We start from the raw sequence: 21,027 nt of genomic DNA, 5'->3' as shown, positions 1-21,027 counted from the left end.
AATCTTCTCATTTACGAAGTGTGTGATACAGTCACCATTCTTCAGTGTGTTCAAGCCAAGACAATCAACTTGTAGCAAACTGTGATCTAACAAAAGTACATGTAAAAATGAAGTGCCATTAATTATGTGGAGAAAAATGGTGCCACAGTGTTTGTCAGAGTGAAAGTGATGACTATTACAAATACAAAAAACAGCCCAGTTTGCTCGAATCATCTCAGCTCTTCTTCAAAAGCTCAGTCCACCTTCCATCAAGGACAGGAAGAGTCTTGTTAAGTGGCCTAAAGCAGAGTTAGATCAAACCTTCTGAAGCAGAAAATTTTCCTAAAACACAAAGACAGACAAACAGAATCCTCTGAGTTGTGCTCTGTTAACTCACTTAAAAAGTGTGGAGTAGCTTATTCATTTTGCAGAGCTTTCTTTGCTTTAATGACAAGGTTGAGAAAATATGAGGCTGTCCTTGGCTCATTTGTGTACATTGGTTTGAAGCCATCCCAGCTGCCATGGGAGCTCCACATCACGTTGATTGCCTTATGCTCAGGTAAACAAACAGCCTTGCATGAATTCCTTGGCAGGGGCATGGGTGGAAGGAGTGAAATTGTGTGTGAATGCTGTTTGATTCCATAACTCATCCAGCTGGTGCAGCAGAGCCACCCTCCTTGTAAAATTCTGCTATCTCATTTCTGAAAAAACTGCTGATCAGATTTATACATAAAACACTTACTTGAAATTGGCTCACTCACTCTTGGGTCCGCTGGGGGAAGAAAACAAACATTCAATCAGACACTGTAAAATGAACGTTTCCAATAATTCTATGGAAAAGCATTGGTAAGTGATTTTTTACAGCTGACATAAGACGTAATTTGTGAAACAGAAAGAGTTTTGGAAGAGAAGTTAACTTTTGTATTAAATTAAATTAGAAGAAATATATTTTGTGTGAAACTCCAATATCAATGAGCTTTTAATAATTTTACTTATGGGACAACACCAGCCAAGCAGAGCTCTAGTAAAACCAAGAGTCTAAACCTGTAACCAGCAAAACCCAATTGTACTGTGTCTTATTAAAATGTCAATTTCAAAACCTAAATAATAAAAAGGGCACATCTGCAATACTTGCCACAAAAAACTTGGCTTTGAAAGCCCAAATGTGAGAAATGGATGTGTGCAATTAAGAAAAAACAAAACTGTATGCTTTATTTGTCCAAACTAAATAGGAGACAGAACATAAGCCTTGTCATTCATGAAAATTGCACTTGGTGCAAATGTTTTTTTCACTTTTAACAATCTAGAATTACAAAGAGTGTATTCAGAGGTTTTAAATATGTGTGGCATAGTCTGCACTCCTCCCTGAGTAATCCTTTGCTCAGCCAAAACTCTCATCCATCAGCAACAGCACTAGTTGAGGACCAATAAATTATTACACCTGGCTCAAAACACAGATTGAGAAAGTCCTTTTAAAAAGGCTAAATCCATTTTGTGTTTTATGTGGTCTTTCAGTACTACCAAGCAATAAACACTTCTGCACAAAAGATGGTATCTTGCTTGCCTAAAGTCAACAAGTCAGCAAGAACAGGCAAAGCAAAAGCTCTCTGATTCTCACCTCTGAGTCAGAGAGAACTTCACCTGGGAACCAACCAGTGGCCAAAACACGCTTGTATACACCTCTTTAAGAGCTTCACTGGAGAGTAAACAGGATGGAAGGGGACCTACTGAGACACTGGCTTTTCACAACAGCTCTTTCTCAATCCTTATTTCAGCCAAACAACATCACTGTTTGCAGCAGCCTTATTGAACAGGTAGCAAAAACACCTATGAACACACCAGCCCAAAAAAAACCCTAATGTTCCCCATCCAGAAGCTGTTAATGAGTTGGACAGATGCAAAAAGGTCAGGAATATAAATCTTAACTGACTGAGCCCTCTCTAAGGATGAAGTAATTTTCTTTGCAATGAGTACCAGACAATGCTGCTCTGTTTTTTTTCTCTTGCAGTCTGTCCATCTTAAATCCTCACACAACACAGTCCTGATCCCAGGCTGACTTTCCAGGCATGGTGGTAAAAAGCCAATCAAGAGACAGTAAAGAGCAGGACTGAATGCTGTGAAAATGAAGTGAGAGAGCCTTTCATGCATCCCACAAACATGGGTACTAAAGGTGCTGTTAAATGATTGTATGATCTTTGGAAGTTCTTACCTGATTCAGTACTGAATGACACAACATTGCTACTTGGACCTTCACCAAGGGGGTTCCTGGGTTTCACGTGGAATTCATAACTGGGGAATAAAATAGAAGAGATGAAAATTTTGCAAACTAAGCATTCTTGAATAGTCACACACTTTGGGGCTACTCCCCTTCTGGAGAACAAAAAAGCCCAATTTCTTGCTACTGAGACATTTTTTGTCCTAACTGTGTAAGACTTGAACTGAACACAAAATTAACCAGTCCTTTTGGTAATTCATTGCACACATACTATTAATATTTGATTTAATTCAACACTGACTTTTCTGTCTCCTCTCACACAGCAGTTTCAGTTCTGGCAAAGGGAGCAAGTTCAGATGAGGTCTGAGGCAACCTGATAAGCAGAGACTGAGTAAAGGACATTGCTATTTATTTGTACTTCTTGCTTTTTTAAGAACACAAACCTCCAATTCAATGCCTGTCAGGCCCACCCACTGTGACAGACAGGACCAGTAGTAAAACACAGGGCAAGTCTTCCAGGACAGGAGCTCAGCCAAGGGCAAGGATCCAATTGCTTGAATGTATGTTAATAATAAGTATATGAAGCAATGACAAGACACTGTGCAGAGTCTCTTTTGCATGTGTTTTTACTGATGTGGCACAACACTGGCCTGTGCTGTAGTGATCTCATGCTCCCTTTTCATCACTGTATTGGGAACCAAATACAGTGCTGTAGAAACAGCACAACTGAAGAAAAAAATCCAAATCCAAACCAGCCTCCTCTTCTTAAGCCTCCCCCAGCTCTGAGAGCTTGATTAGCAGTGGAAGTGCCATGTGCAGAGGGACATCTCCCATACTCTGAGCACACACATGGTGAATCTCTCCTAACAGAAAGGGTCTCTTTGTCAGTGACAGGGAGCCACAGGACACAAGTCAAAGGGACTGTAGGCCTGGAAAACAGGCCTGAAATTAGAGCCACTTTTGTTGTAAACACATAAAAAAAATGGGAGTCCCAGAAGTGGGCAACTAAACCTTCAGCTCTTGACTCGAGAAGGATCCTTTACCCATGATAATTTTGGTAGCTTGTGACTGTAACTTAGCATTGTAACGTATTGCTGGAACCATTTCCAAACAGCAATTTTCTAGAGAAAGAAAACCCCCATACCACACTCTGCACAGTTGGAAATTTGTAAACTCCATTTGCAGTTCCCCAGAAGAATAATTCAGTCCAAACTTTGGATTACCTTTCATTCCTCCTTGGCTCCCGCAAAACCTGAGCTAATTAACCTCAGTGGAGTATTCATGCAGAACCCAGCAACTGTTTTCCATCCACTGTACTTCTAAGACAATATTTAACTTTAAAATTGCTTACTTAAGCAATTGCCTTTATTTCTAGGGTTTTCTTTTCTTTTTGAGGGAAATACTTATATAGACTCGTATGCTGAACAGATGCATTGCGGAAACTCATGGATATTGCTAAGAGAAACATGGGCTTGTTTTGAGCTGAAAAAATCTATTTGGAGAAATCTTGACATTTATTTAAACATGCTGAAAGAGAATTTGGAACTGCCCATATTACCCCATGGTAGGAGGGAGACATTAACGGAATAATTAATTTAAGAAATTTATAAATCTTCATTCTCAACTTCAAATTGCTTAAACAAAGACATGCTTTTAAAAATAGGACGTGAGTAGTTAGTATTCACATTGTCCACGTGGTACAGTAACTTTTTTGGTGAAGAAGTAGTCTCGTCTGGTAGGAAATACCATAATATAGAGAACTGCAGCAAAGGAGTCAGAGATTCTTTCTGAAGAATCGCTGAGCCATAAACAAAGATTTCCAAATATGCTGGGGGTCTTAAAGCAATAGCCAGATGATACATTTTTTAAAATGTAGAAATTAATCCATACCTAGAGATAAAAGACTGCAAAGAAATTTTCCTGCTTTCTTCACAGGAGGAACACCTGATCTAAAGCTATTATTGTAATAGTGATCATCAAGATCAATGTTCTATTGCTTTATGGGTAGATTTTGATTTGATCTCATGGGTGATAATAATCTGGTTTTGTCCCTTTGTATGTATTTTGCTGATTTTTGAACAAATTTATTGTTCTCAATAGTTGATATGCTCTACTTTGGGCTGCATTAGGCAACACTCTTCATAGGAATCAGTCCTGTTCCCAAAAATCTTTAGTCTATGAACTTGGACTCATCAATTCTCTAACTCCAAAGAGACAAAAACAAGGTTATTTTCCAAGCACTGTTTTTCAAATTGTGGTTCAGAGATCACTAGGTTCTCTGCAAAAGACCAAACCACAGCTTGGAAAATAAGGGCAAAATTTAAATAAAGAACTAAAATCTACAGATGGAGATTTCAGCCTATGTAAACATATAAAGAAAATTGGAGAAAAGAAAAATAATAAAGAAATGTCCAAAGTTTAGCTCAGTCAATTAGGGAAGCCTCTTATTAATAATGTTAAAAGGAAATTTTAGAAACTAAAATACATGCAGTTCTACAGTTCTGTGGTATGTGTTTTTACAAGCATCACGGGCTCCTTTCCTCTGCCAATTTCAATCCTAAAACAATACCAGTGGCTTCCACAGTACAAAAATAACAAACAACCACTTTTGGGGATGAAGAGAATTAGTTAGTTGACAGAATATTGAAAAGGAGAGGAAGGAAATGCCAGACTGGGATCACAATATGACACAGTTTACTGTATTTTTAAAGCTATACTGTGGATGTTTTAATAGAAGACAATCTAAACTCTTCCTTTTTTTGTGTAAGGTGAAAGATCTGAAAACATATAATTTGAATGCCAAGAAAGTGTACCATCTGCTCTGTTATGCACTCCTATAGAAACCACAAAGAAGGGGAAAAATGCTCAGAGTTTCAAGAAGAATGTAGATCAAAATTAATAGAATCCATGTCTGCTGCTTAATTAGACTTACCTAATGAGAAACTGGAGTCTATATTGCATCTTTATATCTGCCTGCGTAATATACCAAAACTCTGCTGTCCTATGTAAGAGGCAATCTAATGCCTCACACCTTTGACATCTATAAGATTGCTATCCTACAAACTTTTGGAGACCAGGACTTCCAAATCCTCCCAAACTGTGTGAGACAGTAAAAGTCCTTGTGCAGATTAAATGGACTTGACTTGCAGTAATTACTACTTGGAGCGTATTTTTCCACCACAGGAAATCGCTATACCACATGGAACTCTGGCAAATGCAGCTGCTCCTGCATTTTTCAAATCATGCAGAAGGAGAAGATTGAAGATTGCAGAACTGAAAATAGGTGAAGAGAGATTTTCACCATAATAGGAGAACCGGAGAAGCTGAGTACAGTCCTGGGACTTTAGGGCTATTTCTGGGGAGATACTGGTGTTGGATGGCAATTGTGCAGGGCTCTGTGCACAGAGCTCCTCTGTGTCTGCACAGTGTGCTTGGATGGCAGTGTGACCAGGAAAGAAAGGAAGAAAGAGAAAGAAAGAGGGAGAAAGAGAGAGAGAGAATGAACTGCTATGCTTGTTTGAGGAATCTTTCTCCTAACAAAGTTGGAAGAAGGGCTAAGAGAAATGGGAAATGCTTATCCACGAACCCTGATATCAACAGCAGTTTAGTACAATATCTAGTTATTAGTTTTTTAATAAAACAAATAGAAACCTCCAGCATTTTTCTTCCACTTTTTGAATTTTGCTGCATTGAAGCTTACTTTATAGTTTCTATCTCTTGACCCTTAATGTTAACAAAAGCTAAACTCTCTGCATTGATAGAGGTTTTCTTGGCTTTTTCCTTGTATATGATCAGAACATTTGGGTGCTAACTACAATAAAAACCAATATTAGATAAAGGTGATAACAGCCTTAGGACACAATCAAACCCAAAAATCCAACAGAAACCACTCAAAACATTTTTAAAAAGGAGAAGAGTATATTTGAAATCATCAAAATAATTAATGGAGAAGCAGATCAGTACCTAATAGGAAAGCTATACAAAACCGTGGAATGCAAGCATCGCAAGGTTTTTGTTTCTTATTAAGACTCTTTTTCTACAGCAGTAGGCTGGTGGGACACATCCTCCAATGGCTACTCAAACTTCTCCAGAGCTATTTGTGACAAGTCTTAATATTTTTCTTCCCTACCTTCCAATTACTGCCACCACAAACATGCATGAGAACAGTTTTCAGCAGTCTTCAGGCTCTTTTTTGAAGGTTTGTATGGAAATTTAGGCTGTAGAACTTCCTGGGCACTATGGTCTGTGCTATGGGCTACGCTGCCCTTAAACAAACCACCAGAATGAAAGAGAAAATGCACACTGACCGAAAAAAAAGGGTTTCAAGATAGGGCAGGGATACAGAAATAAGAACTACATATTTTGGCACAGAAACCAGCAGGAATAACAAAAAATCTCATTGGAAAAAAAACCCAAACAACATCTGCATTTAATATTTTAGGCTAGGAAAGTCCATGAAAAAACCCCAGATCAGTGAATCCAATTTTTTTCCAAGGAGAATATGCAGAGGAACACCATTATTACTACAGAAGAGATGGAATTAAGACAACAAAAACCACAGTAAGTCCATTTCTCTCTCAGACCTCTCAATGTTTATTACAAACAAGCAGCTCAAGGAGAAAAATACTGAAAATTGTGGATAATAACCTTATCTTGACTCACATATGGAAGATTTTGCTTGACTATTAACATAGGAGAAATTGCTGCAATGCTTTCTTATGAAATTTTAATGTAAAACAAGGAAAGTGCACTGGGTATGCCAGTGGTATTCCCACTGGGAGTTCCAATGTGAGCAGCCTTTTAAGGAAACTCAGGAACAGGAGACCTGTATGACAACTTAGATGGAATATTGCAGGTCTCATTCCTCAAATGGCTGCTTGGAAGTTAGACTGTAACTACTTTGACCAAAACGATCAGTCTTGCAGTTTGACTCTTTTCCAAGTGGAAACACTGCATTTCTCACTGTAAGAATTTCCATGTGGAGGATGAAAAATTGTTAGTTCATACTAGTGCGTTTGTTTCTCTTTTTTTTTTTTTTTTGCTAAGATAGAAATGACATTTGCATTAACACACTAAGCCACCTCTGCCTGCATTAAAGAAACGGGAGGAAACTGAGATCTACAAGAGCAGAAACTGCCCCCAAGATCCAATCTTACAATAAATAATATGTGTTGTAAGACACCTATGAAAGTGACCTGGTCCACACTCCTTTTCAGCTGCTTTGAGCTCACGGTTCATAGTGGCAGATACTCACTGTTTGAACAACAGAGTAAAGACCGAGTAACTCACTACTCTGTTCAGAATAACCAGGAGCAAGAAGAATAAATATTTTCACTAAAAGAATAAAAGATAGCAAAAACCGCAGAAATTTTGGTGTGTGCTTCAGTGTGATAATGAACAGGAGGCTGAGTGAAATGTGACCTGAACCTACTCTGAAGTCCTTGGAAATAATATAAAGGGTAACAGAAGTAACTACAGTAAAAAGTCATAATCAACACTGTGTATATGTGAATAGTAGATCATAGAAACACATCTATAAGATAAATGTTTAAGCAGAAGACATTCATAAAATAAAAGGAAGTTTTCTTCAGGCACCAGTTATATCCAATTAACTATCTGAATAAGGAAGATGTGTATTGTTCTCTAGCTCACATAGCACAACAACACCACATACTTTGAGATATTTCAGGTAAAGGTTACAATCAGAAGCAAATCTGATGAAATTAAACAGAATTCTAGACTGAAGCCAATCAGTAGCTTACTGACAGCAAGAGTACCAGTTTCAAGAACTCTCACCAACCAAATAATGGATACCAAGATTTGAACTTTCCAGGTTATTTAAACTATTAGAAATCCTCTAAAATTTTAAATCCTGCAATCACCATATTTGATAATTCTCTAAGTGAAAAAGAGGATAAAATATTTGTCCTATAAGGAAAAATCCTTTAAATTAATGTGTGGTTGTCAACTGTGAGGTGTGCCTTACTGTGGGAAAATGTCATGGATATGATATGTCTTTCCTTGGGCAAAAAACATATGGATGTCAGCATTCCAATGAAATCACATTGTACAGGTGCTTCTAAAACATTTTTTTAAAGAAAAAAACTCCAAGCAACCCGTTGCATTAGAAAGCAGCTGACTGTGCCCCACATTTATTTAAAAGGTCTACATCCTTTCAAATCTCTATTTTACTTTCACCTCAGAGTATCAGACTTGCAGTCAAGTCACCAGGAACAGATAGAGCTGGCATATATAAGACAGAAAGTCAACAAACTTCCATAATATATACAACTTGATTTGTTTAAAATTAACCTTCACAAGTTGTGGTACACCTATGAAAGTCCATTTATTTTCATTTCCATCTCCATATTATCATGGTATGAGTCCGCTAAAACCAAGTACTTGATAACTGTACTCAAAGTCAAAACTCTTTTTTTAGCCAGTGCATTTTTTCTGGATCTAGTCACTTTTCAGACAGCTAAATGGACACACAGAATACTACACCATAATCCTCATCCCATTTAACTTCTGTGTTTGTACTTACTGACAGCTGCAGTCGCAGATGCAATTTTTGATGAGCGACTGTAAAAGTCTCTTTGTTGCCTCCCTAACACTGTCCAAATTCCTGAAATATTTAAAGTCTGGCCATCAGCTCCTAATCTTTAAAAGCTGCCTTGTGTAAAGGCCAGCTCAAAGGGAGAAGGGTGTCTGCCTTGCTGCAGACCTTCCCAGAGCAGTATCACCTATTTGAAGAATGTAAAAGAGTGAAGCAAACAAACAGCATGATCTGGCACCCCGGTTTTCCCTGCTGCTTGTCCTCCCCCTTCACACCAAAAAGTTGTCTTCCTTCCCTCCTGTTGGTTGTGGGCAATTAACTCTTTAGCTTCTGGGCCAGGCACCACCATATCCTACCTGAAGTACCTCAACAGGACACCTGACCTTGGCCAACATGACTGCAGAATGTCTCTGCCAGGTACAGCTCCTCAAGAATCCACATCTGCACAGCTACAGCCCTGAACTGGTTTGCTGCTACAGGGGCTTTCTGGGTTAGACTTACCCATGAAGGCTCAGATAACAGATTCACAAATATTTTTATGCCTTTTTAGGAAGTCTTTGTTTAGGTCTGTCTGCTTTAGATCTGTCCTGAACTGCCTTTAGCTCTGAATGCACTGGACCTTCAGAGCAGCATAGGGGGTTCACCCAAGCTTCACTGAGGGCTTCAGGAAAAAAAAAGGGTCTCTAATTCAGCTTGTCAGTTTCTCCAAAGAGTTCCCAGGCCAAGAGGTTCTGCCCAGTTAATCCACCTTCTGCTACTGAGCATCTCTCTTTCCATTGCTGGTACTTGTGCAAATGTTGGTCATTTGTGGGATGGATTTCTATTTCTCTGCCAGGTTTCTTTTCCAGCTCTACCTCTTCTACAGCTCTTCCTTTTGAGGTTAGTTATGGAAAAGTTTCCTTTCCAGCCTAATGTATTCCTTGATGAATTTTTAAACACTCTGTTAATGAATATTGAGCTGTGTTTAATTTTTGCTCTTCCTCCCATTTGCAGTCAGTTTTATCCACAAGCACATTTCCTTCATCTAATGAGCAGCTCCTGATAGACAGGAGACTTTTATGATGGACATGTGATGTTTCTTGGTAGAACAGATACTGTCTACATGATGCCACCTGTCTTAACCACTTTCTTGTTTTCCCTGAATTTAGCATGCCAGCAAGCCTGGATTTAAGGGGTAACAGTAACTTGTGCTTCTGACAAAGCTCTCAAGGTGTCCTCACCATTAGGAAACACAAATTTTGCTTGGAACGGGAGTTTTATTGAACTGAGCCACTCTGAGGACTTTACATCCTTAAATCTGGTGAGACTTGGGGGACAGGCACCATTGCAATTTATATCAAAGCAATTTTTATCAAATTTATATCTATTTGGGCAGTGGCCCTCTGGATCCAGAATGGCTTTCACTGTCTTTCCTTTTTGAGGCTGGGGTTGGTGAACGGTAGCTGCTCCCTTAGGAATAGCTATGCCTTTATATCTTAGTTTATCTAAAACAGAAACATTCATTCACCAAAGCCAAATGGATGGTCTTGCAGGAAAAACCCCAACTGTCGCTCATTAACTTTCTAATGCAATGAGTAAACAATGTAACAACAGACAAGCGGTTCTCTTCTCTGCTCTGAATTTTACCATAAAAAGAAGAATACTTTTTAATGAGATTTACTATTTAAAGATAGATCATGCTTATTTGAACCAGTTGCATGAGAGGCACACCATGAACTGTAATTCACTTGCTCATTTTTAATTTGCCAGCTCTTTTAAGACACTGAAAGAAAATTATATATTCAGGACAAACATGGTTTTCCTCTCACAGTAATTTTCTTACTTTTGACAAGTAGTCTTTCTGATACAATAGGTCACTTCTACAGCTTGTCCAGACCACAAATACTCATAAATTTCCTAAAGATTCCTCAAATATGTTTTATCTGTTAACTTACAAAAAAGCTAAACCAAACTATACTTTTTTTTTTTTTTTCTATCAAAACAGGAGTAAAACTGATCAGGTCTTATTTCCATAGGTATTTCCATTTGAAGTGGCAGACAGCTGACAGTCTGAATTAGTTGGATTAACTTAAAAAATTATACTATTTAGTTACCTTGTGTCAGGTTTTAGGTTTTCCACAGTAGAATGAGTTTGATTTGTAGTGATAATTGATTTCTCCTTTTCACCATCACTTCCTCCATTTTCAGTTGACACAACCTCATACTCTGGAAAATTACAGTAAAGAAAAATTAGATCAAGTAACATCTCTTACTCAAGCTTCTTAAATACAACCAGATAGTGAATGAGTATGCAATTTTACAGGAATTCAACATTTCTGCCTTTTGCCAGCCTGAAGTCAATGCATAATGTGGATATTTTAATTCATTCAAGTTGGAAAAGAAAATGAAAGAAATGAATGAGCATGCAAATATGTGCATGCACACACCAAGAACTACCAAGTCCATCCAGTGCCTGCTTGTTACTCAGTGCACAAGGCAACAAACTGCCCTTAATTTCTGTGGCAACACAAACAAGCAAAGCATGAGCAGAATGGTCTTGGTTCCTGACACTTGCAGTTTTTATGAAAACAAGCAGGTGAGTGTGATCACTGTTTTGGTTGTTATTTGTCAGACCTTTCCATTATGCTTTGGTTTTGGGCGTACCCAATGAAAGTACACAGTTAAAGTCAAGCAAAGTAAGCATTCAAAAAGCAAAATTATGCAACAAACTATGATTTCTGTTTCCACCTTTCTATCTGAAACAGCGCATTTATTTTTAAAAAAGAGATATGATGCCTAAATAAGATGATCGGAAAAACATGCATAAACTACAAAAATAGAAAGAGATGGCAGCAAAACTGGTTTCAGCCTGTCTAAACAAGTAATGTCATACTGGTGCCAATATGAAGCAATCACTGTTTTCAGAAAACAGGATTCAATGGCTTCTCTTGAATTCGGAATTGATTTTGATGAGTCATTAACTGAGTTCTTAGTCAACTTCAATGTTCAATTTTTGTCAGCTAATGTTGAAATACAGAAGATGGAAGAATTAAGAATGACCATCTTGCATGTTTACCTGTCTGTGTGCTGAGCCCTGCATGACTCACAGGCATTTATTCTTAATATAAACCCCTTCCTTTAGAAATGAAAGAAAAACCAGATTCTTTCAACAGAGTGGGCTTGTTGACCCTCTTGCAGTGGGTCATAATACTGCAAGTATTATGCTGGCAAAGCTCTATGTCTTACTAGATGGGTGTAAGCTTTGATTGTGCCTGGCCCACTGTGAAACAACAGCCTCAGGTCAAGAAGAATGCCTACATTAAGTGTGTGCATCTAGATATGCTGCTGTATTGTTGGAACTCTTGACTAGACCTTACCAGATCCTGTACAGAGAGGAGCCAGAAAATTGGAGAAGATACAGAGTCATATTTCTTAAGTATCTTTTCATGTCATCACTGACACCAATGATCCTTGTTGTGTAAATCTTGTTATAATCTAGCAGCATTTTCTTATCCACACTGGAGCTGACAGTAGCACAAGAATACCTCAAACCACTGGCCTCCTTTAATCCCTGGGGATTAAAGTACTTTTAAATGACAAAAAACTACTGTGCAAGTAAATTAAGCTGGAAATATTGTATTATCACACAATGAAGGAAAGAAATCAGACCAACCAGTAACAGTGTCATTGTCTGGTTTTTCCCAGTCCAATATGACAAAGGATGGACAGCCCTCTACAGTCACCACGGTGAGGTTGGTTGGAGGATTCTGTGGAGGACGAGTGGGCTCTTCCTTGCTGCCAACTTCTTCTTGAGGAAAATGTTCAAGAGAGCTTGTGATGGAGCAAGGCACATCATCATCTTTCTTCATGTACTTGACATGGGGGGCTAAGAACAATATAGGAAAGAGCTGTTACTCAATAGAGTGTTTTTACAAAATGGCAGTGCCAATTTCACCCGGTGCACAACATCCATCTCAGCACACCAAGCAAAAGTCTGCACAAGTGAAACACAAAGCTTTCAGAATAAACCCCATATATTCAATATTAAGCTGCTTGTTCTGATTTTTGTTTGTTTTGGGTTTTATATTTTTGTTGTGTTTTGGTTTATTTGCTTGTTTTTAAAATTTTACTTATTGTTGTTTGACCTGGAATCTGCACTGCTTCACCCCCTTCCCACTGGCACAACTGATGAAATGGCACTCTGAAGATATTAGCAGGTGATACACACTGTTTGAAAGAACTAAAATCTGTCACAAAATTAAAAATATCAACTTTATTTTTTCTATAGTAAAATGAGACTATAATTCTACTTGCAGATTTTGAAGGGTATGCTAATACAAACACATACACTTTTGTTTCACCAGAAGGAGCAACAGCTTTAGTCCAGAAAATGCTGGTTTGTACAGCAGCTCATATATCAGCCACTAAAGTGACACAGAATCAAATAAAATGTTGGCTTTTTAATAACCCAATAAGATAATTTGATGCAAGATAGCTCAGACTTCATATGCTCCCTGAAATAAAAATACCATAGCTATGAATATCCTACCTTGGTACCTTGGTTTTCCTGAAGAATCTGTTTCTGATGTAGGACTTGAGCTGAAGACTGTTGCATCAACTGTAGAAAACACAGTTATAATTTGCAATAAATACAAAGTTTCAGTGTTAGAATTGCAGTATTTCACAGTTCTTTTGGCATTTTAAATAATTATCAGAATAGATAAATGGTAGACATTTGGTGGCAGATCTGGCTCTTCATTTTAGGTGTTTTTTCTGTGATGCTGTGTAAACCCTGTACTTACCTGCTACTACAGCCAGCCATAATCAAAATTACAGATTTCATGACTGCTGCTGGATTCAATTCATGCAATATATGTAAAATACTTTTTAGACCATTGTCTTGCATTTGCTTTAATTTAATTTTTTGGTAAAGAAGAAAAAGGTCAGTCATGGAAAAAGGATCTTTTTGCACTGTGCTGGCTGTTTAGCTTGGAGCTTTTTTGATATATTTTGGGATATACAGAACTATTACACTGGCACAGTAACTTCTCTAAAAATAACAATAAGGAAATGAAAAAAAATCTGTCTTCAGAGTGTACAACTTCCACAAAATTTGAAGGAAATTGAAAGCAAATACACTGGTGAAGAGAAATGTGCTAAAGCAGTCAGGATTCATGATATAATGTTGTATTAATTACCCACTACACTGAACATGATGCAAATACTACAATGGACCTCAACAGATAAAACACAATGCTTCCCAACAAGAATTTATAAATAAATCTAGCATCCAGCATGCTTTACTGGGCACTGTGGGTCACAGTAGGTTCATACTCATTGTAAGGAGACAAGAATTTAAATATTACTACAAATCCAGGAAAATTAGAAGCAGCATCATTCATGACAATATACCGAGAACTGCATTTTTGGGCCCAAAAATTCTAAGCACATCCTCCTCTAAACCCATTACTGTATGCCACCTTGGAAAGACTTAGCTCTGAATTTGTAATCAACTCCCAGTTTTAAAAAGGGCAAATTACCCACTGACCACTATGATTGCACTACTACAATTTTTTCAATTGAAATGGTAGCAGTTTGATCAAATAAAGGAGGCTATCACATCTATGATGAGCACTGTCAGCCACTGACAAATAATATGCTGAATTTATGTCCTGGGAAAATTGAAACATCCAGGAAAAGAAGTGCCTTGTCCAGTTGTTGCATAGCTTTAAATGGCCACAGAGTAGTATTAAAAGCCTACTAAGCATGTATGGATTTCTAGGAAGATGGAAGCCTTGTCATGTTCTCAAGTACCAAGATGAGTATAAGAAGGCAGCTAGATCTCAATCAAATCAGAAAAGTCAAAGGCATAAAAGAAATCGGAATCACTCCAGACAGAATACTTTCTTATGTTAAATATACAATGCATCAATAAAGTATGAAAGCAAAAGAAAAATGGAAACCTTAATGGTAGTTATAAAAAAAAAGAAAAAAGAAAAAAGAAAAGAAAAAGAAACTAGAAGTGTTTGTAACATGCTTACCATAATACTCTGGAGTTGCAAAAGCTGTTGGTGTCTTATATAATGTTCCTGTCCTCACAGGTGGTGTTGGTCCAGCAGGCTTAGCTATAGTGACAGATGGAGGGACTTGTAGCAACAAGACATTCAGCATTTGAAGGAGTCAAACAGCTTTCTCATTTTCTAAGAGAACTCAGTTTGTGACAACTGCTTCATCTAACAAGTACTTTCATTCAAATCCTAGTAATCCCTCAGCTGGATTCAGGAAAGTTCTGCACTGTGCTAGTTGCAAACATAACCTAATCCTGAAACCCAGTAAGAAATTTCTTTGCTACTTTGAGGTTGTCTTGGAGGACTTTAGCTGGCTAGAATATAACCTGGTTTAATGCACAAAACCATCCTACACAGACTGCTAAAAGGATGCAAAATGACCAGCACTGACATTGCTGTTCCTTGAAGAAAGAGCACATTTCTTCCTGAGCTGCAAGGCACAATAGCTGAAGTCAGCAACTGAAATTTGGATTCTTCCCTCAAATACAGGTAAGAGTAATTTCTGCTCTCAATACAGCACATACATTAGTGGTGCTGGAACATTTCTAGTGATAAACACCAAGTCCTTAACTGTGGTCTGCATTAAGAGTTTAACCACAGAACAGTACTGGAGCTTACACTAAATGAAATTAAGATACACTTCAAATGAAAGCAAAGAAAATGCAGCCAAGTCCAGCATTTTCAACATTTATAGCACTATATCACTCAAGGAGAAAAGTTTTCTTGCTGAACTCATTTCTGTAGTAGGTTCCATAAGTCTGGACAGAAACTAACTGATAGAGGCAATATTATCACCTGTAATTAGACAACTATTTAAAAAAAGTATTTTAGATTATGTGACATTGCTATTATTCTTCAGCTGTTACCACCTAATAAAGAAAACAGGTTTCTAAGAGGCAAACAATCCATGGTAAAGGTCTTGATTTCTTGCATAATAGCTGTAAAAGACAAGAATTAAATTCATAAAACATGCAGAGACTCCCAGATAACCATGATATGACAGCAAAATCTCAACCATGAAGAGTCAAGGACTACATAATGTAGTTACCTCCCCATCATATATGATACAGAATGTGGCAACTGAAGGCAAAACTCTGGAGAGCCAAGTTGAAGGCAACAAAAATCCCTACTTTCCACTAATTTTCTTAATGAAGTGGAAATCTGAAAGATTCTCGCTAGAGTTCAGTTTCACAAAGTTTCTGGAACTCTCATTTCCATTTCTTTTTACCCATTCAGGAGACTTAATGTCTGCATAGAAACCTTTCCATAATATCCACTGGATGAGTTAGAAAGATGCAAGTAAGGAATTAATCACAGTGTTAATAAGAAATAGGACAGAATTCTGACAGGAAAAATCCAAGAAGAACATTGAGGCAAATTTTTCCTGTTGGTACACTGGAACTGTCTCTCTCTCCAGGGAACCAGAAGAAACAAAATTACAATGTTTAAAACTAAGCTGGATAAAACACTAGGAAACACAGAAGAAGGAAAATCTTCTACTGTCCCCACAAGGAAGAACGAGATCATTTAAGCAATTTATTCCATCTTGAAAGCCTAGGAAGGTATGGTAAATACTGACTACCACATAACCTGGCCTCCACTGTCAGGAAAAATTGAAAATTTTGTTGAAATTTCAAAACACTGGTAAATTAATTAGACACTTAGTGGAGAGAATTAGTGTAGACCCCAATACAAGCAAAAAAAAATATATCATGTTTAAGACTGATGATGTCTTCTGTTTTCTGGGAACTATTACTAAGGAAACACCACTCAACAACAACAAGTAAAGACACAGTATTTCAATCTTGGCTCTGTTGATGAATAAATATATAGATTGTCTCATCCATCCTGGAGATTCTTGCTACTCATCTGCCACACAAAATACTAAAGTTTTATTTAGATCTTTAGTATCTTAATAGCAGATAAAGTCCCAAATGAAATAAACAAACAAACAAACAAAAAACCACAATAGGAAATCCAGTAGAGCTGTATATTCATATATAGCTGTATTTTCTAATATATAAAGACCTTTATATCTCCAAGGAACTACAGAGATCAATATGAAGAGGAAAAAAGCTGTCATGATGTTAAGCTTAAGCAGATGATAGTTTCTGACTACGTGGAATAATGTTAGCCTAAGGATTCTTATATAGAATCCACGGACAGAACATCCATGTGGATACTGAATACCTGCTTCAGGATTAACTCAAAATAAAACAGGAAAGGTGAAATTTTCTATGTCCTCTTAAACCAATACTGAGAAGCCAGAATACTTTAGCACAATAATCAAGCTAAACTCTCCACATGAAACAACTCAGCTTGCTCTACTTCCCAGTGCAGTTAGTTGTCGGGGTGACTATTAGCTCATTTTTTGCAGTGGTTAATGGATGTACCCTATATATATATATATGTGTGTGTGTGTGAGCAATTCCATAACAAATAACCAGTTAGGACTAGGCACTGAAGCGCAATAGTCAACGTCTCCCATCCAACATGCACATTTAATAGCAAAAAATGATATTAGTAGACATGAAATATTCTTAAGGTTGATCTTAAAGGATGACTTGGAGTGTGTTATTTTGCTTTCAGCTTCCTTACTAGGTGTGATTTTGATATAATTAGGTTGGGAAAAAGAAAAGAAACAAAGTTTTTGTAAGAAGACAAAAACCACAAGGCCTGTATGTTCCAAAAGACTGGTTTCTATTGATATCACAGATCAAAGAAATCTATGCTATGGAATTCTCCTATACCCTGCTAGCCAGTATTATCTCACACACAATAAAATGATTATGCTGAAAAGGCTGAAATACCTGGACTCCCTGGTTTACCAGTCACGGTGTTAGGAGGCAGAGGTTTTCTTCTCATTGGTGTAGGTCTGGCAGGACGTATAGGAGGGTGCTGAGGGCCAGGTGGTATAGTCACTGAATGACATTACAAGACAGCACTATTAGTTAATTAACCTCAAATTCCATAAAATCAGAAACCCACTAGAAGTTGTATTCTGACTTCTCAAGCAATGTTTCACGTCTGATTTAATATCAAAAGTGGAGAGATGAGACTAGGAGATGATCTGAGTTGCATTTTTAGCCTTAAATCTCTGAGAACTGTGAGCCATGAAGTTTTAAACAAAGTTTACACTGAAAAAATGTAGTTCCTTTGAGATTTTGCGCAAGTGTTTCAGTGACTCACTTTCTGTGTAGTTACTCATTTTTGTTGACAGTAATTTTTTGGCATTCAAATAGATACATCTTCACACAACAAACACCACCTCAATGTGCTAGGAAACATCTTCAGTATCCTACTCACAAAATTTCTGCCCTTTTGTACTTTCTGACTAATACAACCGGCCACCCTCAGCTTGAAGCAAAATATGTAAGAAAATGAAATTATCATTGGGTACACTTTATTCTATGTCATTCAAAACTGAAAAAAGTTACTGTCACCTCATACAATGACATGGCTAAAGACAATTACTGTTGTCAAAATTTCTGAAGCACCCAACTTAGTTATTTCAATGTGCAGCTCCAGCCAGTACCCATTACATTTACCTGATAATTTCTTTTGACAGTGAGGTCTAACAGGAAAACCTAAGCCCCTTAATTCATTCTTACAAATAATTTTTCTGTATTTTCCAGACAATTATGAAGGATTTTATTATGAAAAGGAAAGGAAAAGATTTTTGTTCCACTATTCACCTTTGCCCTTCTTTCCTTAAAAAAATCCAGGAGATATGTGCAACACATTTATGTAACAAAAGCCTTTTTGTACCTAAAAGGAGAAAATCCTCAAGAGTAGTATAATTCTCATAAGGCTGCCAATGTCAACAACTCTGCAAGTTGCCTGACACTGAATTACTGGCTCCATAAGGTACCTCAGGTCCTGTGTATCAGACCTTAGCTTACCCTATAAATAGAGAGACTGTGGGCGAGAAGGGAGCAGATCCAAAGACTCATTTAGGAGAGCTTTTTTGGAAATACTTACAATACACAACCATCTCTCTTTCTTCCTTTTCCTTTTTGGACTATTGTAGTCACTTATAAACCAGTGGATTTATTTTTTTAAAATCACTCACATCAAGAGAGAAAATAATGCTCTATCTAATTTAGGAGGATGTAGTGGTTTTGAAAATAGCATTTGTAGGTTTCATAGTAATTCTTAATTTCCAGATGGAGATGAAAAAAATATGCTTAAGGCCAGAAATAATACAATAAATTTTTGTATATATGTCATCATATCCTAGATATTACTATATGGTTGTATTCATCATTACTTTTCCCCCTGCCCATAATTAGAGAAGGGGTTGACCAAGGTATTTATGAAGTAAAAATATGCAAGTATTGACTTACCAGTGGTTTCTATAATATTTTCTAAGCAGCACAACTACAACAGTTGCAGGCAAACTAAAACATCGCATTCAGACTACTGGGTCACAATTGAATCTACTGTAGTGTACTCTGGAAAAACAAGAATTCCTACTTTTCCCTTCTGCTACTTCCAACAATGATTTGGGTGCTGGTCGATGATGCTACAAAATCTAATTACCAGTGTGTGGAGACTGAACTTGTAAACTAGGATGCACAATAGAATTTAGGGATTTTGTGAGTGTAGGTTCTTGTACGGACAACAACGTGGTGAAATGTTCTTATTTAATTAATCTCTAGGCTTCTTTATGGACTGGGAGTCCTAACTCAGACTCTCTTGATGAAAGAGAAGGATGAGCAGCCTCTTAGGGCAGACATCTTTATTGGGACATAGACAATGGGAATGAGTGCACCCTCAGCAATTCTGTGGATGATACCAAGCTGGTCATGCAGTGGACATTGGAGGGAAGGATCCCATCCAGACAACCCTGGCAGGCTGAGCAGTGGCCAATGCAAACCTCCTGAAGTCCATCACAGCCAAGCCCAAAATCCAGCTCCTGGACTGGGTGCAACCACCAGTCTCAGCACTGGCTAGATGAGAGATTAAAAACAGCCCTGCTATGCAGGTATGGACTTGAGGATACTGGTGGATGAAAAACTAGAGACAAACCAGCAATGTGGGCTTACAGCCCAGAAAGGCATTTGTATCCTGGGCTGCACCAGAAGCAGTGTGGCCAGCAGGGCGAGGGAGGTGATTCTAACCCTCTGCTGGAGTGCTGCATCCAGCTCTGGGGTCTCCAGTAAAACAACAACATGGGCCTGCTAGAGCAAGTCCATGGAAGGGCCACAAAATCCATCAGAGGGCGGGAGCTCTTCTGCTGTGAACAAACTCAGAAGTGGGGTTGTTTAATGAGGAGAGAAGGCTCCAGAGAGACTTTAGCGCAACCTGCAGTACTTAAAGAGGGCTTGTAAGAGAAATGGAGAAAGAGTTTCTAACAGGGCCTTCAGTGGTAGGACAAGGAGAGATAGTTTTAAACTGTTTAAAGGGTAGATTTATATTAGATAATAATATATACTGGAAGAGAGTTGGGTTTAGATTAGACATTAGGAAGAAATTCTTTACTGTGAGGGTGGTGAGGCACTGGAATAGGTTGCCCAGAGAAATTGTGGCTGCCCCATCCCTGGCACTGTTCAAGGTCAGGTTGGATGGGGCTTGGAGCAACCTGGTTTGTTGGAAGGTGTCCCTCCCAAGGCAGGTGGGGTGGAACTCTTTGATCTTTAAACATTCCTTCTTACCCAAACCAGTCCATGATTCCATGGATTTTGATATACACGTTAAAGCTGCATGAAGAGAGATGGGACTGCACTTACACAAGAAAATGATGAAACAGTAGTAGCTAATTTCACAACCATACCCAACTGCCTTTTATGACTACAGTTCAAGGTATTGACTGACCTCAAAGCTCTAAAACCTTAACTTTAGACATCAAATGTCATCAAACAAGTAAAAGTTAGTCTTAATGTCCCCTCAAATCTATGTGCATAAAAAACCTTCAAGTCTCTGCAAATCACAAGCTGGGTTTACATAAGGAAACACCACTGCCTGACATTCAGTAACAAAAAGTGCAGAGTATTATCCTTGTTTTGTGTTTACACTTTGCCTTCAGCTGCTAGTAATAGTACATCACACTAGATTTAATCTTTGCAAAGTACAGTGGTCAGACTGAATAAACTAAAAAAGGATAAAACATCAGAACCTGGCCATCAAGATAGGCTCTTATATTTGTAGAGGTAAATTAGGTGCAAAGGAAATCCAACGGGGAGTAGGAACACACAGCAGTTTATAAAACAGTGTTTTAAAATGCAGTA

General features: G+C 37.9%; 1 protein-coding gene across 14 annotated transcripts in view; it reads right to left on the bottom strand.

Annotated features, from left to right (window-relative positions):
- ABI3BP (ABI family member 3 binding protein) overlaps positions 1-21,027 on the bottom strand; it is a 136,501-nt gene that overhangs the window by 7,801 nt on the left and 107,673 nt on the right. For all 14 annotated transcript variants that reach the window (XM_030961111.1, XM_030961001.1, XM_030961036.1 and 11 more), the window contains 7 exons: positions 17,608-17,718; positions 14,771-14,854; positions 13,279-13,347; positions 12,403-12,615; positions 10,844-10,955; positions 2,189-2,268; positions 722-751 (listed from right to left, as the gene is read on the bottom strand). In XM_030961111.1, the coding sequence (XP_030816971.1) occupies positions 722-751; positions 2,189-2,268; positions 10,844-10,955; positions 12,403-12,615; positions 13,279-13,347; positions 14,771-14,854; positions 17,608-17,718 (699 nt within the window). The remainder of the gene's footprint in view (positions 1-721; positions 752-2,188; positions 2,269-10,843; positions 10,956-12,402; positions 12,616-13,278; positions 13,348-14,770; positions 14,855-17,607; positions 17,719-21,027) is intronic.

The sequence above is a fragment of the Camarhynchus parvulus genome, chromosome 1 (genome assembly GCF_901933205.1).
Source record: "Camarhynchus parvulus chromosome 1, STF_HiC, whole genome shotgun sequence".
NCBI lineage: Eukaryota > Metazoa > Chordata > Aves > Passeriformes > Thraupidae > Camarhynchus > Camarhynchus parvulus.
This window is presented reverse-complemented; position numbering and strand designations above follow the sequence as displayed.